The sequence below is a fragment of the Anoplopoma fimbria genome, chromosome 11 (genome assembly GCF_027596085.1).
Source record: "Anoplopoma fimbria isolate UVic2021 breed Golden Eagle Sablefish chromosome 11, Afim_UVic_2022, whole genome shotgun sequence".
Lineage (NCBI taxonomy): Eukaryota > Metazoa > Chordata > Actinopteri > Perciformes > Anoplopomatidae > Anoplopoma > Anoplopoma fimbria.
This window is the reverse complement of record NC_072459.1, coordinates 23,540,517-23,565,021: the sequence shown is the minus strand read 5'-3', so window position 1 is coordinate 23,565,021 and position 24,505 is coordinate 23,540,517. Positions and strand designations below refer to the sequence as shown.

The 24,505-nt window shown below is 40.0% G+C and overlaps 2 protein-coding genes across 6 annotated transcripts; one reads left to right on the top strand and one right to left on the bottom strand.

Annotated features, from left to right (window-relative positions):
• Nucleotides 1–457: 457 nt before the first annotated feature.
• Nucleotides 458–6,263, top strand: csdc2b (cold shock domain containing C2, RNA binding b). Of its 3 annotated transcripts, none has more exons than XM_054607857.1 (4): nucleotides 458–548; nucleotides 2,395–2,805; nucleotides 4,140–4,262; nucleotides 5,000–6,263. In XM_054607857.1, exons 2-4 carry the CDS (start codon nucleotides 2,624–2,626, stop codon nucleotides 5,160–5,162), a joined length of 468 nt encoding a protein of 155 aa, XP_054463832.1. In that variant the 5' UTR covers nucleotides 458–548; nucleotides 2,395–2,623; the 3' UTR covers nucleotides 5,163–6,263. The 3 variants fall into 3 exon arrangements, with proteins under 3 accessions (XP_054463832.1, XP_054463831.1, XP_054463833.1); XM_054607856.1 differs by lacking the exon at nucleotides 458–548 and adding an exon at nucleotides 1,268–1,437; XM_054607858.1 differs by lacking the exon at nucleotides 458–548 and adding an exon at nucleotides 1,483–1,550.
• Nucleotides 6,264–7,789: 1,526 nt separating this feature from the next.
• On the bottom strand, nucleotides 7,790–18,695 carry LOC129098436 (phosphomannomutase 1). 3 transcript variants are annotated; one of them, XR_008531594.1, is made up of 10 exons: nucleotides 18,403–18,695; nucleotides 15,814–15,931; nucleotides 14,255–14,331; nucleotides 13,739–13,830; nucleotides 13,337–13,436; nucleotides 12,721–12,796; nucleotides 9,692–9,807; nucleotides 9,296–9,348; nucleotides 9,096–9,197; nucleotides 8,913–9,002 (listed from the first exon to the last, which is right to left on the bottom strand). XR_008531594.1 is itself a non-coding variant. In XM_054607441.1 (8 exons), the coding sequence occupies exons 1-8, from the start codon at nucleotides 18,484–18,486 to the stop codon at nucleotides 8,880–8,882; spliced, it is 786 nt and encodes a 261-aa protein (XP_054463416.1). In that variant the 5' UTR covers nucleotides 18,487–18,695; the 3' UTR covers nucleotides 7,790–8,879. The 3 variants fall into 3 exon arrangements, 1 of the variants encoding a protein (XP_054463416.1); XR_008531593.1 differs by having other exon boundaries at nucleotides 9,096–9,348; XM_054607441.1 differs by lacking the exons at nucleotides 9,096–9,197; nucleotides 9,296–9,348 and having other exon boundaries at nucleotides 7,790–9,002.
• Between the last annotated feature and the right edge of the window lie 5,810 nt (nucleotides 18,696–24,505).

Sequence of the window (24,505 nt, the reverse complement as noted above, 5' to 3'; positions counted from 1 at the left end):
ATGTAGCCTATACAGAAAGCTTAGCTTAGCTTTACATTTTATTTTTCATCACACACACTTTCCGACATTAGACATTTACAGGATAGTTCTTTTTATTTTTTATTTTGCTGTCATGTGCATGCGATGAAAGATCAAATATACAATCCAGTAAAACACCCTTTATAATGAGTGCAGCACAAGAACAGCTGTGTAAAGAGTGAAAGGTGATTTATTGTTTTATATCATAAAAACAAAGAACACTTCTGGGCACACTGTTCCCTTAACAGATTACACACATGACAATGAATGAAGAAACACACACACACACACACACACACACACACACACACACACACACACACACACACACACACAACACACACACACACACACACACATCACGCCATCGGAATCTCCGCCAGCTGCGCAGACTCAGCAGCAGCTCGTCGTCACATCAGGGTTCTCCGTCGGACTGCACGGATTTAGTGGACTTATTTATTTAATAAGTGGTTATATAATAAAGCCCGACTGAAGACACACGCTCACACACGCTGGTCGTCCTCAATGCAGTGAGTAGCATGTCTGTGGCTGTGTGATGGTGTGTGATGGAGTGTGTCTGTGTGTCTGTGTGTCTGTGTGCTTTGTTGTGGGATCGGGACAATGTATTCTTTGCATGCTTGACGGAATAACCGCTGAATATCATAAAGACAGCTTTTATTATCAGCTATCTTCACCTCTGCTTATGGAGCTCTGGTGTAACATCTCCTCCATGTCTGACTGCTCTGTATCTGGTCATACAGCATCCATGGCCTCTTTCCTCACACCTTTCACACGTTTTTGACACATTGCTGATATCATTGGGGCTGTATCCATTTATTGAAGTGTTTTACTATAGGCTAGTATAAAACGAGGAAAAAGCAAATAGGGAAAAAAAAGGGATTTTAAGAGAAGTGTATTAATTCAACTGAACTCCACAAACTCACACAATGTATATATATATATATATATATATATATATATATATATATATATATATATATATATATATATATATATATATATATATATATATATATGGGACCATGACCCTGTGGTTCACTCTGAGTCCCTCTGTGTGTTTACATCCATTCAGTGTAGTTTCCTCATTTTGAGAGACTACTGCATTGATCGACCTCTCTCTGACGTGTCCCGTGGTGACGCGGTGGTGACGCGGTGCCGTTGTGCAGTTGCTCATTTGGGAACAGGGCGCTGACGTCACGAACGCACCACTGGAGGCGTTCTGCAGCTGTTCTGACGTCACGCTGCGTCACTCACAGGCGTAAAGAAACACGGTGCTTGTTGTCTGTGTTAATGGCGTTTCTGGGGTGAATTCAACCTTCATTGCTGACAGGAGATCAGGCAGCTGCCTCTCATCCTGACCCTGAACACACCACGGTGGGGAGAACCCGGATTAGGAAGGTATTGAAGGACAAGGTCACCTGACTAAACACGATATGTTGCGGATTTTAGTATTAGGGAATGATGAACAACATAGATGGATGGCGCAATAAATCCCCAATTCTCCCAAACTGGTGACTGGACTAAGAGCATACTGTGTATATATATATATATATATATATATATATATATATATATATTAAATATACACTGCAATGATGGTGCTCTGTAATGCACTGAACAGCAGGAATGCTGGTCAAGTAGATAATACAATTATGTCTCCAAATGAATGAATACAATCCTTTGGGCAGCTTCAGCTAGGAGCCCTGTAGTGTAGGAATCCTGGGGGATTGCAGTGAAATGCAGTTTGTTGGGAAACATTCAAAGGTTCCAGGTGAAATTTGGGGCTGGTTTTAAAACTCCACCAATTTTACATCCCTTACATGTCATGAAAGCTCAGTTTGTGGAAGTGTAATGTTTTCAGTGGATGTTTCTTGTCATCATAGGATGTGTAGGATCTACCATTTTTTAAAACTTAATATGTACTAAAAGTCTGTTATAGCTTGGCCTCTGCTGCATTGATTTTGATCATTTGTATTAAAATATATCCTTGGCAAGTACCCAAACGTTAGGATACAAGATAATTACTGGAGTGCCCCTTTAATATTAGCCTGCTCTTGATTTAAAGGACCTGAGACTTGACTGAGGAGACGTCACGCAACATATATTTTCCTCTTGGCAGGATTTTTATCTAATAACCCAAATTTGACATTTAATGGTAAAACAATATATTACCTAGACATGAGGGAAGAACAGTTGCATCTCACAGGTTCCTTATTTGTATGTTGTTTCTGACTTGAACAGGCTAATTATTGGCTGGATGATCCCTTTCGTCTCCCCTTTGCCCCATCAGGTCGAAAGCCACATGACAACCCTCTGATCCTCACCCATTCTCTCCCTGTCTCTTTCTCTTCACAGCCTGTCCCCCTGATAGACTTGAAGTGACAGCCCTGACCTGGATAACGGCTGTGCCTCTTGTCCCGCACTGAGGCAGGCTTCTCCAAGCAGAAGGACTCACAGATACACCAGCGGACAGACGCCTGTGTCAGCAGCCCATCAGCAGCCTGCGGCTTGAATAGTAGCAGCGGCGTCCAACACTGCATCCACACCGTCCTCCCTCATCTTCCTCGTCCCTGTCACTTCTGACATGGCAGACCCCAGCCTCACATCGCCGTCTAGGACCCCGCTGCGCTCCCCCAACACCTCTCTCAGCCTCTCCTTCCCCTTCCTGAGGGAGGGGAGTCGGGTATGGGAGTCGGGGAGAGAGCAGTCGCTGCCTCGGGATTTGCCCAGCCCGTTGCCAACCAAACGCAACCGCACATACTCAGCGTGAGTATGATTAGTTTATTTACCAATGTGGTGGAAAGAAAACATTTCATAAACACAAACACCATTTCATTTAAACTTTACTACATTTCACAGAACATACTTCTTTTTAATCCAGTTAATTTACTAAAGCTTTTAGTCCCTGTAGCCAGCAAACCAAAACTAATAATGGGTTCGAAGCACTTAATGCTAATGTACAATTAGCCCGTTCTCATAGGGCATCAATGAACGACGGTTTGTCACGCCCCTCGACGTCTTATACTGACGCACAAGGTACCTTATAGCGTTTGTAAGAGACTTACCAGGCTTTCAAGTAACAAATCCCTGTATATGCTCAGGTTTAATACCTGAGTGTGAAATAAATAAAACCCACACAGGGCTAGAGGGGGTTGAGGTTGCGCATGGATCAAGCAAGCACAGGACTTACAACCTGGAGACTGGTGTTCATGTCCCAAAGTTAGTGATGTATGTGACATGTGTTCCCTACTTATGTTCCGTTGTTTATGTTTTTCTTTGTTCATGAAGTTATTTTGAGCCCAACCATAATGTTTGTCCTGCACTAAACCTAAGTTTAAGTGCAACCAATCATTCCTTTTTTGTTTGAATTCCCAACGTTACCCCCTGTTACCGCAACCATGCGCTTGGCTACCCTATGTGCTAGAAAGTCGCGCCAAGGGGGCTGATAAAACAGTCAGTATGTGACAAGTCGGAATGAGAAGGCGTTGCTACAGTATAACCTATAACTCACTATAAAGAGTGCCCTTTTAGAACTTGATACACATCACTTAAGTAACATTTTTAATGAAGTACTTGTACTTGTGAGGGAGTATTTTTGAACTGGTATTGTCACATTTAGTTACATAAAGGATCTTCCTATTTCCACCACTCTTAACTTGTGTTCAACCAAACTGAAGAAAAAATTGATTAATCATCAGCCATTTTTCTAGCAGAAAGAAAATACTGATTTCAGCTTCACTAATGTGAAAGATGCTTGTTTTTAAATGTGAATCTGACAGGTTGCTGTATTGTGGCTGTTTGGCAGACTGTGATTGGTACTAAAGAAAGATTAAATACTATACTGTTTACAAAGATTAGTATTACGCAGATCAATGTTCTCATCTCTGCGTGTTGTCACGTAATGAGGCAGCGTGTAGGAGTTGTTTTGATCAGCGCTTCATCTTCCTTTTAACCTTCTTTATGAATCCTCCTCCAAGTCCACACACTCCTAAACTGCCCCTTCTCGTCTTACTGAAACAATAACAACAATGAATTGTACTGAGATGAGTCATTTTATGCTTAATGTAAGAACTTTATTGTTTTCCTCTCTTTGGCTGCAGTACGGTACGCGCTCAATCAGGTCCCGTGTTTAAGGGCGTGTGTAAAAACTTCTCCAGGTCACAAGGTCACGGCTTCCTCCGACCCTCCCACGGTGGCGAAGACATCTTTGTTCACATCTCAGAGTAAGTGGCAATAACACACTTTTAAAAAGACATAATTATACAGATTTCACAGCTGTCACCTCTAAAATGCACAGCAGACAAACACACCATGCACAGCTGACTCACAAACTGCAGCGTCAACTCATTGGACTGCAAGAACTCAGCAAACAGCACTGTTTATGTGTGTACCAACCAACCCTCCTCTGTGACACCTACAGTTTGTGGACATGAACAGAGAGTACAGCAGTCATTAGTTCTTTTAGTCCAGCTTTTTATTCAGCACAAGCTGTGTGCCAAATGTTAGTAGAGCCTTAGTAAAAGCACATAAAAAAAAATTCTCCCAATAGAGTATACAGTATGATCGATGATCCATACTATTATTTTTCTTTTATTGATCCCCATGGGGGAAATTCGGGTGTTGCATACAATCTTACGGCAAAACAGCTGCATCCTGGGTCTGAAAGTCCAACATTTATCTTGTCTCAAATTTCCTCATTTTCAGAGCTGAATCTGGAAGGAGGAAACAGCTAGAATTGCTCTGTCCTCAGTTCAAAATGATGCCTACTAGCACTAAGGCTTTAGTTATTTACATTATTATTTTTGTTGAGCTGGCAAATATGAGCTAGGCAATGTGACTTCCTCGTTGAAAGCATGTTTATATTTTGTCTGTATCCCCTTGTACATCTATATACCAAGACAGTATGAAGCTAAACTCATTTTTACTCATAGCTCATCGCCCTACTTTTTCTCTATTTCAGCATCGAGGGGGAGTATGTCCCAGTAGAGGGCGACGAGGTCACGTACAAAGTGAGCCGGGTCCCGCCCAAGAACCTGAAGGTGCAGGCAGTGGAGGTGAAGATCATACATCTCAACCCAGGGACGAAACACGAGACCTGGTCTGGCCAGATCATCAGCTCGTAGACCTGAACACCGGGCCTGGTTGGTCGCACAGGGCAGGGCTGGGAGGGGGAGGATGGACCTGTCGTATGACTGATAACTTACAATCTGTGCTAAAATCCTTTCTTTAAAAACATGTTTTATCTACACAGCAAAGTGCCCATGATAATTCATGTGTCGTTGGTATCCACTCGCAGAGCTGAGGCCCCATTCAAAGCTGTCCCCTGCACTGATGAATTTGCTGTGTATGTAAGACTGACTATTTATTCACTGTTAGGAAAAATACACTTTTATTTAATTTATTTTCATTTTTGTCATGACAGCAGTTATAAAAGTCAGATTTAAGATGGTAGGGTAAAGTGATCGGCGAAGGATCAAGCCTGAAAAAAGGCTTTTGGGCCCCAAGATGAGCTGTGTAAAGTAGGAAAAACTGGTAAAGCTGTGGACATAACTGTGTTGCAGATCTGCAAACTGTGTCATGACAGCTGAGTGTATGTGCAAGGAAGAGATCGATGCAGGACAGAAGGCTGAGTTCAGTTTTACTTCCCTTCTTTGCCGCTGTTATGCACTTGTTTACTTCAGCAGCGTTTCCAAGATCACATGTGTGGGTCAGATTATAACAGCCTACACAGTTCAGACTTTGGACAGATGAGAAGTAACTGTGAATTCAAGAACAGAATAACGGACGTAAAAGCACGTAGTTAAGATAATTGAAGTTGAAGTGAGTTTTGAAGGATTGTGTGGTTGAGTGAACGGAAGTTGAAATGGCAGGTTGACCATCCTTACAGCAGTAAATCACCGCTACCCAAATTAAATCAACCCAATGAAGAAAATCCCTAAATATGAATAGTTCTATGTTTGCACCCTAGACAGGACGTCTCATGAGATCCTTTTGGGATTAAGGTCACCAGTTTAGAAACATGGCTATATAGGGCAAAAAAAGGGGAACTTTTATTTTGAAATAGAGAGGGTAATATGCTGAAGTGATAGTGAGTTCAAAGTTAGGAATTCAGTTTGTATTCAACAGAAAAAGGAGGGAGACCAGGAGTAAAACAGGCATATCACATTAAACCAAGCATGGATATTTCAAAAGTATGAAAAAAAATACATATCTTACTGTGAATGGCAAGCGATTGCAAGTATTTTCCTGGAAAATGCATATTCTTGGTTGTGTGTCTTGTTTGTGGTTATTTATTTTAATTATTTATTTGATGATTTAATCAGATTTGTGTGTGTCTTCAGATTGCAAGCTCTATATTTTGGGTAAGTACAGTCAAAGCTTGCACTTAAGAGTTTTGAACTTCCACAATGAAAACTGCCAGAAAAAAACAGCTCCAGACCTCATGTCAGGTTTTTCCAAATTTGTTGTGTTGTTTGAAAATTTCTGTTTTGAAAACTTCTAGGGCAGATATTGCTGATAAAAAAACAAAAAACAATTTGTAAATCTCTTTTTCTATTATCAGAAAAACATGTATCTCTGTGTGGTTTATTAAGCGTAGTCAGTGTTATGGTGAACTACATGACTTCATAGTTGGTGCCAAAAGAGATCATCATCAACGTTGTTTGTAGTTATTCAGGATTAGCTCAGTGTACTGTGTGTACTTTTCTATATGTCTGTTCAATAGAGTCCCAATGCATCCTGTCTGTCTGCCAGTGTCACTGCCTGAACTTGTTCAACATTACTTTTGGTTTATTTAAGGGCACTTTCTTTTGTTAACGAGCCATGGTGGTGGTGATCCCTATGATTACTTCTACTGAGCCTTGAAAGAACATTAAAGCATTTTATGATTCACACGTCTGGTGGAAGATGTGTTTCTTTATTTGCATGTGGGAGGGAGACTGAGGGAGGAAGAGGAAGAGTGGTATGAACCTTGGTCAACATGCGAGTCTATAATGAAGAGATCAAAGGTTTGATTTTGAGCACAGACAACACGTCCTGTCAAAGTGTTCCCAAACTGATCAGTATGACAGTGATTGCTATTTCATTACATTTTATTCAATCTATTTTGGGACAGAAATGGGGGTGATGTTTCAGGTCTGGAACCAGCTAAGCTCACCCACTGTCACGTCAACTTCTGTCTTTTTTGTGAAAAAAGAAATACAAAAAATAAGTTGTGCCTCATACAATGACATATTTATCATGTCTCTTCCTGCGTCTTCTCTATTCCTAGCGACACATCATAATTATTAACTTAAGGAAGAACATTTGAAGCATTTGAGTGCCTGTATCTATAACATATTTAGTATAATACATTTTCCCACTTTTCTGCATTCATCGCTACCCCCTTTTATTCTGTGTATTATTACTGGGCCCAGAACGGTCTGCCAAAACTAAATGTCAGACACTGCTGACTTAGATTCCAAGAGACATTGATGATTGATAAAGGGAATACATAATTCATTAGTGTACAAAAACAGCTACAAGTTGAACCGATTTTATCTTTAAAGCATATGTTTAGGTGCAATTTGAAAGTTTCTGGTGTCTCCTAGTGGAAAAATGTAAAAAGACACTGAGGCAGAAAAATGTATTCTGAATTATCTGCAGCCTTCTTGATGAATAAAGTTTAAGATTTTGTGACTGAGATATATGTAAAAGGAGAACATTTGAGGTCTACAGGATAAAGAACCACAGTTGAGAGTTGAGGTCGGTGACATGATATCAAAAAAGTTTTATCAAAATGAATTGAGCCAAATTCCTTTTTTATCCATAAATGACTGAAAAACGACATGACCGATCTTTTTTAATCAGTTAGTGACACATTAAAAGCTCATCTCTGCTGTGAATAAAAGTCTTGTCGACATGATCCTTATAGTATTTGTTGTTGAAGGAGTGTTTACAGTCAGACACAGAACTGCAGCTGATATCAATCAAAAGCTTTATATTTAAAACAATGATCCATTAAGGAGGCATTTTTCTTCTGAACCATGACAGAACATTGACTCGTCATTTGAAAATCAAAGTGTCACTGTTCACCATTTTAAAAGGTCCCTAAAAAACAATTTAAGCATCTGTTAAAAACTGCATGAATCTGAAAAAGATTAGCAATAAGCATCAATACATACAATCACCCAGCGTGCAGCTCGTCAAAATATTTTACAAAAAAAGCTGTCATATCAACTGACAAGTTTGCAGAGTGACTTGGTCACAGTAGCTTAATTCCCTGGTTAAAATGAATTCATTGAGCTCAGTTTTTAAATAGAAATCTGACACATTTTCAAAACAGACACTTGATATTTTAGGGATTACACAGTAAATAAACAACATATCACCTCCAGCGAAGAGAGCTGAAGAGAAATTAAAATACCTGGAATGATTCATATATCATCAACTGTAGAGGAGGAAAGACCCACATCATCTCATTTTCAACGTGGACTCACAAAAATCACTGTCTTTCTCTTTCACTTTTGTCACCTCTTTTAGCAGTGTTCAACAAGATTATACCAACAAAGGGTATCAAAATATGCCAACATTAGTGCAAAACATCATTTTATACTCTTAGTTAATTCAGAAGTAATCATTTCAAACACATCTGTGTTAAAAATCTCTCTGCGTTTTTTGGCTAATTTCATGTCACATGCTACACATCACAGTGCTGTTACACTGGCCCAGTACACTGGCCCAGTACTTAAAACTTCACATCACTTTTGATGTACTTCACATACATCAAAATGTAACACTTCCTCAGTTTCTGTACCTTTAAAACAAAAAAAGGCGGGGGGGAGAGAGAACGTTCCGGGATATCAGGGCTCATGTGGTGGAGCATTGAAGAAAAGCTCCCGACAGAACCTGGCCGTGTCCTCCGGAGAGTAGACGGTGAAGCCGATGGTCCGTGGGTCGTTGAAAATCTCATAGTCGTTTCCTCCCTGAAAAGAGAATCAAAAAAGATTACAAACACATCTTAACATGATTTCAGCCAAAGCTCTCCTCATCTATAATCATAACGTTTGACCTCTAACCTCTGAGCCTGGACAAACAGTTTGATCTGAGCAAACACACAAGTCATGGCCTCACTGTAGTCGTGTCTCCAGCACCACACCTAAAGCTGTTTCTGCACAAATCTGAGATGCCGACAGAGCAAAACTATGAGTTTACCATTTAAACAGAAATCTGTATTAAAAGAATCAGTTGAATCTTTTTGTTCTGCGCAAAACTTTACCCCCCTGTAGTTCGGACAGTCAACTTATCTTTGGGATGTATTTATGGTTAGCTCTGCAATAAAGAAGTAGAATACAACGAAATCTTGAAATTGCAAGATCTCGTAATTAAGAGAAATATTAAAGCTGCTGTTATTGTAGACATCAGTGAGAATGTGTGCAGCCAGTTTGCTAAATATTTGTAGAAAGAATTCCCAGAGGAGTGGAGGCTGTTATTAGTAGCAGATTATTGCTAATGATTTTAGAATGGAGATACTCAACAATCTATGTAATCTTTGGTTGTCCACATACTTTTGACCATGCAGTGTATAAAGTATGTAATTAGTAAACAGTGTCAGTATCTGTATCCACATCACTCCACCCAGCCCTCCTATAAATATTTCCCAGAATTAACTTACATCTGACGTCTCGTTGCCAAAGAAATAGATGGCGTCCAGGCCTTCGCTGTCCAGCAGCTCTAAACACAATCTCTTGTCCCAGCCCTCTGGAAAGACGTCAAAGCTGATGAGACCACCTAAAAATACATGTTCAACAGAACATTATTAATAATTTTGTCATATACATTGGAATCCTTGAATAAACGACTTTAAAAATACGATGCATTTTAAAGAGGGAAATTAAACATTCTGATATAAGTTAACACACATTTGCCAATTCTTTCAGGAAAGAGCAGACCAAGAAGTGTTCATGTCGCGTTTACAAGACAATTCATATGAACCGGTACACTCAATATGTTGGTGAATACTTTCCCTTTCGCATTCTTCCACCTATTTACACTCAACAACCCCTGCTCTGCAGAACAATCGTTGTTTGCTGACTGATGGAGGCTTTTGGAGCCCCTTTATCCAGCAGGGACAGTCCTGTTTGTTTTAACAGTTGGCAGAGAGAGACACACTGCAGTCAGGAAAAAAAGGATTTGCCACAAATAAACTGACACCCAATGTGTGTACATCATTTGACCAAACAATGCCATTGTTCAAGGAATCCAGTGACTACAGTGGCAGGCGTGATTGCGTCTGCAGCTCACAGATAAGGTCATAGATTGCAACGTGTGTTTTGCAACATGTTCTTTACAAATACCAGCTTTGGCTTTCATTACAGCCTGTTGTTCATCACCTTTTAAAGGTCACAGAAAAAGCTCTATTGTTGCTCATCTGGGAGTAGAATGACCTTAAACAGAAACTTCCCTTTCAATCTTCCCTTCCCCCTTTAAACACTTTTCACTGCCTTGTCTCAGTTTAAGAGATTAAAGAGTCACTAACAAAGGCAACAGCTGAGGAGCATCCAGCCAATCAGAGGGCTGTTTCACTCACACACCCTCCACATGCCTCCATCCAAGACACCTTCAACCCCACACAATAAACACCTCAGTGGTTCAACCACCTCTGTGACAACCCATCCCCGGCCTGGTTCGTCTGCTTTTTTCATTCCTGAGCATAAACAAAGTAGGGCTGCTAAGTTGCTGACAATGCATAGATGTGCATGTTATCCCTTTCAACCACTCTGCTAAACCCCCAAAACCTTAATTAATTACACAACCTGCCTTTTTAATAACGGGTTACTCAGCCTGTTGGTTCATCTTACACAAAAATGCATAAAAAATGTAAAAGTGTCAGAGAATATATTGACAGGAATAGAATACTACTTTAAAAAGCAATATGTGGAAATGATTAATTGAAGGCTGTTAATATTCAATATTCTTCGAAGGGTTTTCTTCTCTTGAACTACATCTCCTCTTCTGTGATTGCTAATATTTAATAAGTAAAGAATAAATGCATTCTGTACTCTCAGTGCAGATTGGATAGAAATAGTTTATACAACACCTATTGCAGAGATCCGCAGTATCAGCTACCAAGGGCAGCCGCGCAGAAGCAGAAAGACACCGAGGAAGGCAAACAACTGAATCTCAAACTCTGTTTCAACAATCAGCATTTTTCCTCTGTGTCAGAGTCAACAAGGTGAACAGTAAAACATCTGCCAATGGGGATCATGTTGCAAAATGAACAACAACTGGCTCTCTACATCAGCAACCTGAGTGGTAAACAATATCATCCATCTGGACAAAGTCAAACCTACTTGAAGAAAAGGATCAGGTGCTGGAAATACTATTTGACAACACCGTGGATGACAGAATTACAATTAAAAGCCTGTGCTTTGACTTATAATAATAATCAGATAATCAGATCAGATACTGTATAGACATATCTCCCCAGCTAGACTTATCCCTAATGTTAACCTGTTAATATCTTTAGCATCCATACTGGTCCCCTGACTTTGGCTTTATATTTATTTTGCATTTGCACCTTTTACATTTGCACCCAACCCATTTTGTATTGCAACATCAGGATGATCAGGATGATATGTTGTTTTTATCTTAAAAACTTCAGGTAACATGATAGATATACGTTGAACTCTGTGGACCCAAAAAGCTGACATGAGATAAAGTCACATTTCTCTTTTTAGCTACGTGCCAGGGATCTAGAACGGGAAGAGATTAGTGCAAACAAGCCTGTCTGTCTCCTTTGTTTGTCTGTATTGTGAAAGCCTTCAGGCGTCAACGACTGAGGCTCACACCTCGCAGAGCACGTAAGCAAAAATCCATTACCCGATTAACCTTACTGCTGCTGTGTCGCAACAGATAGAGAGGGAACTGTGGTTTTGTATAATAATTAACAGAGGCCTCTAATGTAAAGCACAAGGTCCTCCATACACCACAACAGACAGACAGATATGCTGTTAAACTAGTTTGTCATTAAACTACACTGTCAACAGGAAAACCGCAAGATCCTGAAAGATCACGCTCCAAGAATACAAACAAAGATGCTGTTGCTTAATCAGAGAGCATGCATGTTAAAACTATAGTAGATAAAGGTACGGTCCAAACATGCTAAACAGAGCTGAGCTTTGTTTAACTCCCATAACTGTATTGCTAATACAAGTCAAATTCTCATGGAACATTGTCATCTGTTGTTTTGATCCCCTAGTTTCCTCTTCAGGAGACATTTTTGAGTGATGTCAGGGTTCAAAAGGTTAAATACAACATGTAGTTTGCAGAAGTGTGGACATTAAGTATTTACTGAGTGCACTGACATTATTCCAATTCTTACAGGAGTACCTTCCAATACAGAGTACTGAGCCAATACTGTGCTCTTTTCATCACAAATCTAAAATCTGTACAAGAGTTTTGAGGCAGCATGGATGCTAACAGACAAATACACACCGGCTCTTTTCTCTCGTACATTTACGGCTCTCCTGTTTTATGCAGATTAGGAGAAGACTCATCTGTCATGTCCTACTTCCTGAATGTAATTTGAGTCCAGAATAAAAATAAGTGGGTTACATATTACAGGATGCATTTTTTTTGCGACAGCACACGCTTGTTAACTTGGTTTTCTGTGAGTGGGCTTTCAGCTTGCCACTCTCTCACCTTTAGTGAACTGTAGTCCCTTTCCAGCAAACTCCTCTTTCAGGGCAGCAACAAATTTCTCCCGGATCTTCTCTATCTGTGGAGAAAGTGACAAAGCAGTAAGACTTGGCCAACCTTGTTACTGAACACAAGCCGTGGATCTGCATTTAACACACTCATAACTATTATCTGCTCTTTTCCTCGGATGTTTCATGTGTGCAATTTGTCATGCACAGGTCATGTTGGTTGGTTCTTATAATCTGAGTATACAGGATTAAGCTGTAAAAATGTTAGCTGGTCGCTGAAGGGTTAAACCACTCCTCTTCTGCTACTAAGTTTAAAGGATAAAGCATCCATATAGCCTGGCTCTGTGAACCATCAATGGACAGCCTGTTAAGCGGTGCTGAAAGCCCAACATTGTTTGACCTCTCTCTGTCTGCTTAATTGAGCACATTTCATTGAACGGAGAGACAGAGAGGCGGTCTGTCACTCACTGTGCCTGATGTGTTCAAATGTACAGCTTGTTTAATTTGGCTACTGTGCATTTTAATTAAGTTATAGTTGGTTTCGATCTCATTGCAAATCAGGCAAATCTTGAACACAGTCACTATTAATGCACTATTGGCAAGTCTTTTACCTTGTCAATTTCAGAGAATTCAATTCGCTCCTCCAGCGAGCAGCTCCGACCAATGGGGGAAATGTTGAGCATCCCATTCCTGAACTCAATGAACGTTCCCCTGCCGGCAAAAAAGGACATGCAACTTGTTAAGAAGACTTAAGTGAGGCAGAAACCTGTATTTGGTTTAAAATAATACCAAGTCTCAAGAAGAAAAATACATGTTAACAAAGGTGTTTTAGCTATATTACTACACAGAGATCACAATGAGGCATGCTTTTTCCTGCTTCAACTCGTCACTGCTGATGAATAAAGAAATACCAGAAATACCAGGAATGCAGGTCAAACGTGTATGTATGAGTCCACTTGGGTGATCAAATAACTAGTGGCCTGACTGTTTCATAAGGTTGGTCAAAGTGTCACCTTTTCTTTGGCAGCTTGATGAGCCCCATGTAGCTGAGGCAGAAGTTGATGAGGTCCTGCAGCAGCTCTTCTCCGATCTGGTTCTGTATCGCCTAACAGGATGAAAATGCACTTCATTCATAAACACATGGCAGGCTCGGCTCTGTCCCATTGTTACGACAGGTGACTTTAACTTATAATTTTATATTTTTTGCCCTGAGGATCATGCTTGACAAGGAATGCAGGAAGAGAGGTCACCTTGGTAGATTCATAGTCGTAAGTGGTCTGACATAAAAAGCTTATTTTTCCTTTTTTTCACCTTCCACTCTTCAGTTATCATTTACTAAACATAACCAGGCTAATTATAGCATTTGTCTTATTTCTTTGTAGGTAAACAAACATGTCATCACATAAAATGTAAAAGATGTACATCATACAATCATTTCGTCCTATGTATTATTCTCAAAATAGATAATGTGTTGAATACTAGCTGATATTGTGTCTTGGCATGAAAAATGGCACTGATTGTTCACTTACATGCTTTGAGAGTAGTTTCCCATCTTTGTATTGCACGGTCCCGTTCTCAGCAAAGACATAGTCAAACTTGTGTATCACTGCAAGAGAGGAGACAGGTGAAACGTATTTAAATGTGCTAATCTGGGGCGTGGGGGCGGCTGTGGCGTAGTGGAGAGCAAGGTAGTTCTCCAATCAGAGGGTCGGTGGTTCGATACCCGGCTTCGGCAGTCGATGTGTCCAAGTTGCTCCTGAAGGCCATCGGTGTGGACTGGATGTTGCATGAATGTTAGTTAGAGTCTGATGGTGGCACCTTGATGGTAGCCTGTCATCAGTGTGTGAATGGGTGAATGATATGTAACATACTACTGACTGTAAGTCGCTTTGGATAAAAGCGTCTGCTAAATGACTGTAATGTAATGTAATGTAATGTAATCTGGCTCTTTAAAACACCCACACTCAACTAAATTTACAGTGGCCTGAATACGGATAAATGGAACAGCCTGCTATATTTACCTGGTAGCAGATTAAAGTGTATGTAACACTGCCTGGAAACGCCAAATTTAATCTCTCTGACCTTCCCATTCACTTTAACCTGTAACTGCCCTGCAAACAACACTCTCCACTAAAAGTCTTTAACTTTGCCTGATTAAAAACTGCTTTGATCACTTTACCTTCAATAATACAGCAGTCCCATGCAAAACAGCACAATCCTGTATAATGAAGGCATTTAGAAGATAATTATATAATAACTGCTGGATTGTTTGTGACAAATAACAATAAAATATTCCTCTAACTGGGTTAAATATGTAATAAAAGTGTTATTGGAATTAACTGTGTCATGTTTTGACATGTCTTCACATTATACTGCAGCAACAACAACATTTGCTGCAAATATGTGCATCACAAAGTATAAAAAGGATTCACCTTTAAGCACACTTGGCAAGGTTATGAAACCACATGGCTCACATTTGGCACAACAGCTGAATATCAGCTGTACCTTAATATTTACTGAGACAAGTTTTCATCCCGCCCATGCAGCCAATTTGTTGACTCAGCTGGGAAGTTGTTGGAGCTGCAGTGTGAGAGCCAGTGTGCCAGTGTGTGGGGGGGTCATATATTAATAAAGTAAACCAAACCGAAACCACTGGAGTTTCACATGAGTTGGGATGGCAGAAATTGCGCAGGCGACTAGGTTAAATCTGTTCATTTTTTAAACTATGACTCCCAAAGTGCTGTTACGAAATATTTTTGAGACAATCATGATGAGCTGAAATACAACAGTTAGTCATCAAGAGACAGTTGTTAGCCAGGCCTCCCACAGACAAAGGAAAAAAAGGGTGATCAGGCTTATGCTATCATGTGTCTGTTAGAATGAGGTTGTGTTACTGTCTATAAATATGCATAATTGCCTAAATCCCATGTTATTCTCAGTGTCAATCTTCTCAGCTCCACTCTCTGTGGACTGGTGTCCAATTAAGCAGAAGTTGCACTAAAGAGTGTCAGGTCATGCAGTGTGATTAAGTGATACAGCATGCACTGAGTGAACCGTCTGTGGTAAGGACAGGAAAAGCACTGCTCACCATCATCCCCCTCCCCGAGCTGCTCAGCTATCTTGGAGTAGTCCGACCCTCCCACGATGCCGATCTTGACTTTCCTCCGAAGAGTCTGGAAAAACTCATCCAGCTGTGGGTCGATTTTCTGCAGATTACAGGAAAATGCACTGCACATTGTAACTTTGTGTTAAATGGTAGAACTCCCTCTCAAACACGCACACACACACACATGCATGAACCATTATTAAAAAGACAAATCTGTGTTATTGAAGCATCATTACATTGAACAGAGAACAACGGACAACGCTGCAGAATTTGCCTTTGTGGTGTTATAATTTGGCACAGATTTCCAATTATTCCAGCATATGGAAGAAAAGCTCTCAGCTGCTCACAAGGGAGACCGCATTATGTAACACACACACACACACACACACACACACACACACACACACACACACACACACACACACACACACACACACACACACACACACACACACACACACACACACACACACACACCAATTACCTTAGATGAACCCAAGCATTCAATGAAAACAGTTTCAATAATTTACTAAATGACAAAACACAACAAAAACTAGGTTCAGGAAAAATGGCATTTATGTCTGTTTTCCTTTAGAGAATCGACAGTATCTTCATAAATAAACTATCATCTAATCCCATGTGAGCTGACAGCTTCAGGGCAGTTTCGATGTCTGTTTTGTCAGAACTTAAACAGGCCACCAGAGACCAACGGACCTATACATTACAGACTACAGGCCACACAACCTCCATGTTCAGCAGCACTGTGGGAGGGAAACAGTGTCGGCGAGGCTGGGCTTTGTGCTTAAACATATAAAAGCAGTGTGAGAGGAGCATATGAGGTTAGGAGCAGTGTGAGAGGAGCATATGAGGTTAGGAGCAGTGTGAGAGGAGCATATGAGGTTAGGAGCATGAGAGGAGCATATGAGGTTAGGAGCAGTGTAGGAGAGGAGCATATGAGGTTAGGAGCAGTGTGAGAGGAGCATATGAGGTTAGGAGCATGAGAGGCATTGAGGTTAGGAGCAGTGTGAGAGGAGCATATGAGGTTAGGAGCAGTGTGAGAGGAGCATATGAGGTTAGGAGCAGTGTGAGAGGAGCATATGAGGTTAGGAGCAGTGTGAGAGGAGCATGAGGTTAGGAGAGGTGAGAGGAGCATAGGAGCAGTGTGAGAGGAGCATATGAGGTTAGGAGCAGTGTGAGAGGAGCATATGAGGTTAGGAGCAGTGTGAGAGGAGCATAAGAGGTTAGGAGCAGTGTGAGAGGAGCATATGAGGTTAGGAGCAGTGTGAGAGGAGCATATGAGGTTAGGAGCAGTGTATGAGGTTAGGAGCAGTGTGAGAGGAGCATATGAGGTTAGGAGCAGTGTGAGAGGAGCATATGAGGTTAGGAGCAGTGTGAGAGGAGCATATGAGGTTAGGAGCAGTGTGAGCAGTGTGAGAGGAGCATATGAGGTTAGGAGCAGTGTGAGAGGAGCATATGAGGTTAGGAGCAGTGTGAGAGGAGCATATGAGGTTAGGAGCAGTGTGAGAGGAGCATATGAGGTTAGGAGCAGTGTGAGAGGAGCATATGAGGTTAGGAGCAGTGTGAGAGGAGCATATGAGGTTAGGAGCAGTGTGAGAGGAGCATATGAGGTTAGGAGCAGTGTGAGAGGAGCATATGAGGTTAGGAGCAGTGTGAGAGGAGCATAAGAGGTTAGGAGCAGTGTGAGAGGAGCATATGAGGTTAGGAGCAGTGTGAGAGGAGCATATGAGGTTAGGAGCAGTGTGAGAGGAGCATATGAGGTTAGGAGCAGTGTGAGAGGAGCATATGAGCAGTTAGGAGCATATGAGGTTAGGAGCAGTGTGAGAGGAGCATATGAGGTTAGGAGCAGTGTGAGAGGAGCATATGAGGTTAGGAGCAGTGTGAGAGGAGCATATGAGGTTAGGAGGTTAGGAGCAGTTAGGAGAGAGGAGCATATGAGGTTAGGAGCAGTGTGAGAGGAGCATATGAGGTTAGGAGCAGTGTGAGAGGAGCATATGAGGTTAGGAGCAGTGTGAGAGGAGCATATGAGGTTAGGAGCAGTGTGAGAGGAGCATATGAGGTTAGGAGCAGTGTGAGAGGAGCATATGAGGTTAGGAGCAGTGTGAGAGGAGCATGAGGTTAGGAGGTTAGGAGCATAAGAGGTTAGGAGCAGTGTGAGAGGAGCATATGAGGTTAGGAGCAGTGTGAGAGGAGTGAGGTTAGGAGCAGTGTGAGGAGGAGCAGTGTGAGAGGAGCATATGAGGTTAGGAGCAGTGTGAGAGGAGCATATGAGGTTAGGAGCAGTGTGAGAGGAGCATATGAGGTTAGGAGCAGTGTGAGAGGAGCATATGAGGTTAGGAGCAGTGTGAGAGGAGCATATGAGGTTAGGAGCACAACGTGTGCTCTCACAAACTGTCTCACACCCTTAAAGTAATCCAGAGGCAAATGAAGAAGAGCGAGAGGAGCAGCAGCTGCAGAGAAGCTGTTATGAAAGCTGTTATGAAAGCTGTTATGAAAGCATGTAATAACCAATGTAAACAATAAATCATATCAAAACCACATCGACCTGCTCACCTCTCTGGGAGCTGTCAGAGTCCCGTCCACGTCGAACAGGCAGAGGACGGTTCGGTCGGACGGGAAACCGTTTGATTTCTCCATTTATTCTCTTCTCTTCAGTTCCGAGTTTCGTGTCACAGGTCACGTAATAACACACATTGACGTGATGGAGAGAAAGAATCAAAGTATCCAGCAGCGAAATATAAAGATAAATAGAATAGAGTTTGAGTTTTTAAAGAAGGTTAATGTAATATTATTCTTATTCTCCTCCAGCCTCGTCTTCGTGTCTACAGTCCTGCTGTCACGGTTCGGCTCGGATCAGCTGATTGAAAGTGTCTTGTTTCTTTTGCAACACTCTGGGCTACACACCCGGCAGCCAATCACAGCCAGGCTGGCTTGACGTAAACAAGTGGGCGGGGCGGTGCAGTCAGGAGCCAGCTGACCTTTGACCTGTAATAGAAGGAGTGGAAGTGATGGATGAAGAACAGAAACAGAGCAGGAAAAGTAGAGTAATACCTTATTTATCAATGAAGAAAAACCAGAGGGAATTCATTATAATGAATAAAAACCATGCATGAGAATAAGGGAGGTAAAATATAATAATATTGATAAACAGACATATATATGAGTCTGTTTATCAATATTATTATATATTAGTCAGGGGATTAAGAAAATATTGATGTATTTCAGCATAGTTTGTTTTCTGACACTATTTTTATTTATCTAAAACACAATTTAATTTTTAATTGATAGTTTACATGCCAAGATTTGTGGCAGACAGTGGCTCAGATTGCACAACAGGTAGTGCTATTATGTTGGATGTTACAGGGACTTCGAAAATGGAAAATGCAGATCCCACTGTTATGATTGCATTACTCAGATTGTATGCATATGCTGGGTTGTTATTTATTCTATGAGATTCCTGAATTTAGATTTAAGCAATATATCGCTTTGCTTACGTTAAATCACAACATATTGAATTATAACCCCTGTATCATGTTTACGTATGGTATTAGGTTTGTTTGTTTGTTTATAACATTGGGTTTTATATATTTAATCCATTACAGTCCCAAATTAATCAAACCAGTCACAATAATTCCTCATGTTGCTTCATCCTTTAGATACAACTTTCTAAGTCTTTCCCTGCTGAGACTTCCCTTCATTCCAGTTTTTAAGAATTAAGAGTTACAGATATTTAGAATTTAAAGTTTTACTTCTGGTGTACAATGAGACTTCAACTGACACAATGCTTTTGGGTACTAATATCAATACTGATGCTTACTTTGAGGGTAAACAGGATGACATAGGAACACCCTTCACTAACAGATGAAAAATAGTGTTAAGTGACACGTGTAAAGTACATACAGCTGTGATGATCATAGAGATATTATTCAGCGGTGGAAGACACATGTGAGTTTATCTCAAATGTTTAGATAAGGTCCTACTTGTTCTGCTGCGCCAAACTAGCCCAACAACATATTGCTTCATTGTGCTGCATCAAAGGTGGAGTCAGTAAGCTATTCTGGGAAAAGCTTGTTGATTTTGAATTTAACACCCAAACAAAGAAATAGAAAAAAAGATTGACTCTCCCTTTCCCTGTGGCTGTTTGGCTGGAATAGTGTAACCATTTGCAGAGCCAGGGCACACTCACTAAGAATGGACAGGTATCGGACCAAGAGGAGACATCTGATGAACTTGATTAGATTAGATCACATGACATGACGTAACATTATGTAAAATTAGTCTAAATTTGAAAAAAACTATTTTGATTAGATTGAATTATCGAATTTTAGATTAGATAGATTAAATTAAATTATGGTAGATTAAATTGCAAAAACACAACAAAAACACAATAGTCCTTTCAGAAACAACTCATAGCATTGCAGACAGTTCAGAGTCTGACAGTTGACTTACAGGTGTGCCAACGATAAACCAACAGTCAGTGACGCACTGCGGTGCAGAGCTTGTGCCTTTTTGAAACAGGTCATAAAACAGACTCACCCAAACAAATGTTATGTGGCATTTGGTATTAAATGATACCTAATCTGTATTTATAGAAAGAACTCTCTCAAATTATTCCATCAAGTCAAAACCATGCTATTTTTTGAGCATGAGGAAAATGGTCATTGTGAAATTTCCTTGCATATCTTTTGTATACTTATATTGGTGTTTTATGAAGCCATGGGATATTGAAACTTTTTTGGTGTATAGCACTTAATTAATTAGTTAATCCAATACATAACTGTTAACTGCAGCGCCTCATCTCCATTGAACCAATACATCCACAAGAGGGCAGAATGGCAGCGAGCCAGAGTTGTACCACTAAAGAGTGGTATTGTTCTCGCAGAAAGACTCATTGAATTACTCTCTATCAGGCAATTACCCCAACACAGAATTCCAAGTTAAATACTGACATTTCTCACCGTACAAATGCACATGAAGTTCTTGGTAATAAGGAAGACTTTATTGCTATGTCCTCAACATCATTATGTTGACAAAACTTCACAAAACTAAAGAATTTAAGATTGAATTCTTGAATAACATATGACACCGTTTGAAGAAATCCTTGTCAAGGGCAGTTTTGCAATAGGTGACAGGCTTAATACTGGCACCATAAATCACTTGTATGTTTTATCTTTTCCGCATTTCACAACAATCATAAATCAACGTTGCATGGCTTTGCGTTTCAGAATAAGTGATAGTGTCAGAACACAAACCAATTTGTCCCCTTTTTTGGTTTGGTACATAAATATATGTTATGTATCTTTGCATATAAGGTAACATTATATGTTTGTATGCGTTTTCACTGTACTGATGGACCATTTGGCATTTATGTCTGAGTTTCAGAGTTCCCTTTAGTGTGGCGAAAGTCAAAAAATGTGGTGTCAATAAGATCAGTGAGTTATTTATGTGCCTGATTTATTAGTAAGATGCCAATTGATATGGTTAAATTGTATGAGGAAAGAGGCAGCAGAGGGCAATTATTGACTAATCATAAACAGACTAATCATTAGCCACTGAACTAATGAACATGCCTCTTTATCTAACTTTGACCACAATCCCCCATGTTTCCTAAGCAGGCGGGGTCCTATAGTTTTAACCTTTATTCAAGGGTTAAGACTGGCTTTAAAAAAAGTATTATGGTCAAAAAATCCCATGAATTCTCAAGTTAATCTGTCTCTCAATTCTTGATTTACTTAACCTGTCCCTTTGCCCCAGGCTCATTTGTTCCTAATGAAGATATCAATCTTGAAAGTGATAGTTTACCCCCAAACCAAAAATACACCTGTGGTGCTGTTTATCTAGATTGTTTTGGTGTGATTTGCTGAATTTTGAAGATATTATCTTAAGTGAAGACTGCCTTTTCTAGAAAAGAATGGTGCTATGTGGCACTAAACATTAAAAACAACAATATCTCTTTCAAGAAATCATAACCTGGTTACTCAAGATAATCCACTGACCTTGTTGTGAGCAGTTTAATGTAGGAACTATATTAGTTGATAGATCGCACAACATGTGATTTTGTGTCTTTACAGGTTTCCAACTCAAATTGAACTCCCAGTCAGACATAATGTTTTGGGAAAATGTGTGCACCCGACCCCTCAGTCCAGATACCACAGTAGGGGTCAGGAAGGGTAAAACCTATGCCAAATAAAATCCAAGGTTCATAAAATCAGATTTCCATAACGGGGAAAGTTGTTCCTAATGGGAACAGATGAAAGAAAAGGGAAATAGAAGAAGAAAAATAAAACTTTGTATCTGCTTGTTCCAGATGTATCACACGTACATTGAGTGATGCACTCTAATTAAAAAGCACATTGTTTTTATATTGCATCTCTGGAGACTTCGTTCACTGGGTTTAAAAATTGTCTGTTTGTTTTAGGTTCGAGGAGATGAGACACTCAGCAAGATAAAAAAAAAAAATCAATAACACACAAGATGTTCTCTAAAGGTTCATTTGAAGTTCTGCTTAATAAATGGCTTCTTCTTACCTGAGCCTCCTCTTTCATATATGTATAAGTGTGTGCATTTTTTGTATGTGTGAGTGTGTGGCCTTCATGCTCACACGCCTGTTTGGGTGCTCAGTGAGTTGAGCTGAAGGCCTCCTTTAAAACAGCCCTCTTATCTACCTTCAGATGGAGGGGAAAGTGCTCAGGTGGACCCATTTTCTCAGACTAACAATAACAGCCACTGTTAACAGCGTTCAGTTGCTATTAAACAGCCATGATGAGACAATAAAACAAAGAGTCTTGTTCATCCTAACGCGTTACCATTTCCTCTGCCTGATAATAAGCCAGGGTGTGTTGAAACGGAAAGTCTCTTCACATGAAGCAGTAATGGGTCTAAATGGCAGTGTGCCCCAAGCCAACCGCGCTATTACAACGTCATACGTGTGTGTTTGTATAAGACATTTACGACCCTGTAAGGTGGCGGCCAGACAGGAAGCTGAGTGATGATGCATTGTACTGGAAAGACAAGTTTTGTTTGGAAATGTTAAGTCCAAACGTGTATAAATGGTGTTTGTTGTTCAGAGCTTTTGTAAGGATGAGAAAACGAGCTCATTTAAATGTACTTACACAAATGTCATGTAAATATGTTTTTTAACTGAATGATAATTCTTTAAATTCCTCTTATCAGCAGCGAAGCAACGAACATAAAACAGTGTGAGAAAGACAATTCAGTCACGGAGTGATAAAAGAGTCTGACACCTGCGAGATTTAGGACTGGCCATAGGACTACAGCGTGTTTGTAGAAGATCTCTGACGAGGATAGAGTGATAATGAGACAGCACATACTGAAAAAAATGTAAAAGATACATCCATTACATTTAACAAAATATTATAAAATAAGACATTATGGTTATAATTTGATGTAAGTATTAACAATGTGTGGTTCAACAAATTATTCCCTCCAAAATCTGAGATTAAATGATAATACATTTGTTTAATAACTTGATGACTGTTAAGATGGATGTGTGAGCAGGTATAGGCAAGCAGTGGCTCAACATACAACACACTCACAATGATGATGCTAACAAGCAGATGTTAAGCAAGTATAAAAAGTAGTATGTTCACCATCTTAGTTTAGCATGTTGACAGTTGCTAAATAGCTAACACCATGTGCAGCTGAGGCTGTAAGAAATCTCAGTGGTTTTGCAGATATTTAGTCATAAACCAAAGCACTGGACAAATTCAAATTTTGATGATGGTGCTGAAAAACAAGTAGAATATGTGGAAAGAACATGCTATCGCATGATATCAGTGGGCTCCATGAATGTTGTACCAATAAGTCAAATATGGATATTTCTCAGAATAACTGAAATCCTTGAGTGACTGATGGTGCTACAGCTTAAGGCAAGGATCATCAAATCCATTAAGTTTGATCATCTGGGGACCATGAATGTCTGTACAAAATAACATGGCAATCCAATCAGTATTTGTTATGTATATTTCAGTCTTGAAAAAGTGGTAGACTGACAGTGGGGGCCACCCATAGAGCCATGATGTTAGCGTGGTAAAGAAAACAGCGAATAAATGTATAATTTACTCAAAAAAGGCAAAGTTGATTTCCTATAACAGCAAGTTGTTAAGCAAACATTTTTCAAACAGACGTAAATAGTGGTGCTGATTTGGTGAATTAGTGTGTATTTAATGGCAGCAGGACGGTGTGTGAGGGATTGACTCCAAATAAACTAAAGTGCCCATGTTCATTGGTTTGTAAGGAACATGTCACCCAGTACAATGGTGCTACTCACTTATTAGTTTTAATACTTCTTGGATATTAATAAATGATCTGGCCCAGATAGGAATAAGCTACATCAGGCTTTGGCTATGCAGACAATGCTTGTTAGTCGGATACATTCATAGTTGGTTTTGGTCTATTCAGGAGATTTGTTGATAATAGAAAATATATAAGATCACTATCATTTAAGCAAAACCTGTTAATCAGAACACTGCTATGATAAACCAGGTGTGATAATTATGATCATCGTAATAATTACTTTATCATGTTGTAATGCCATTATTAGCATGCATATGTAAACGCTTTAATGATGTGTTTAAGCTAAGAGTACAGACTGTTTTAACTTGTATTAGCCTGTATTTTCACAAGCAGGTGCAAT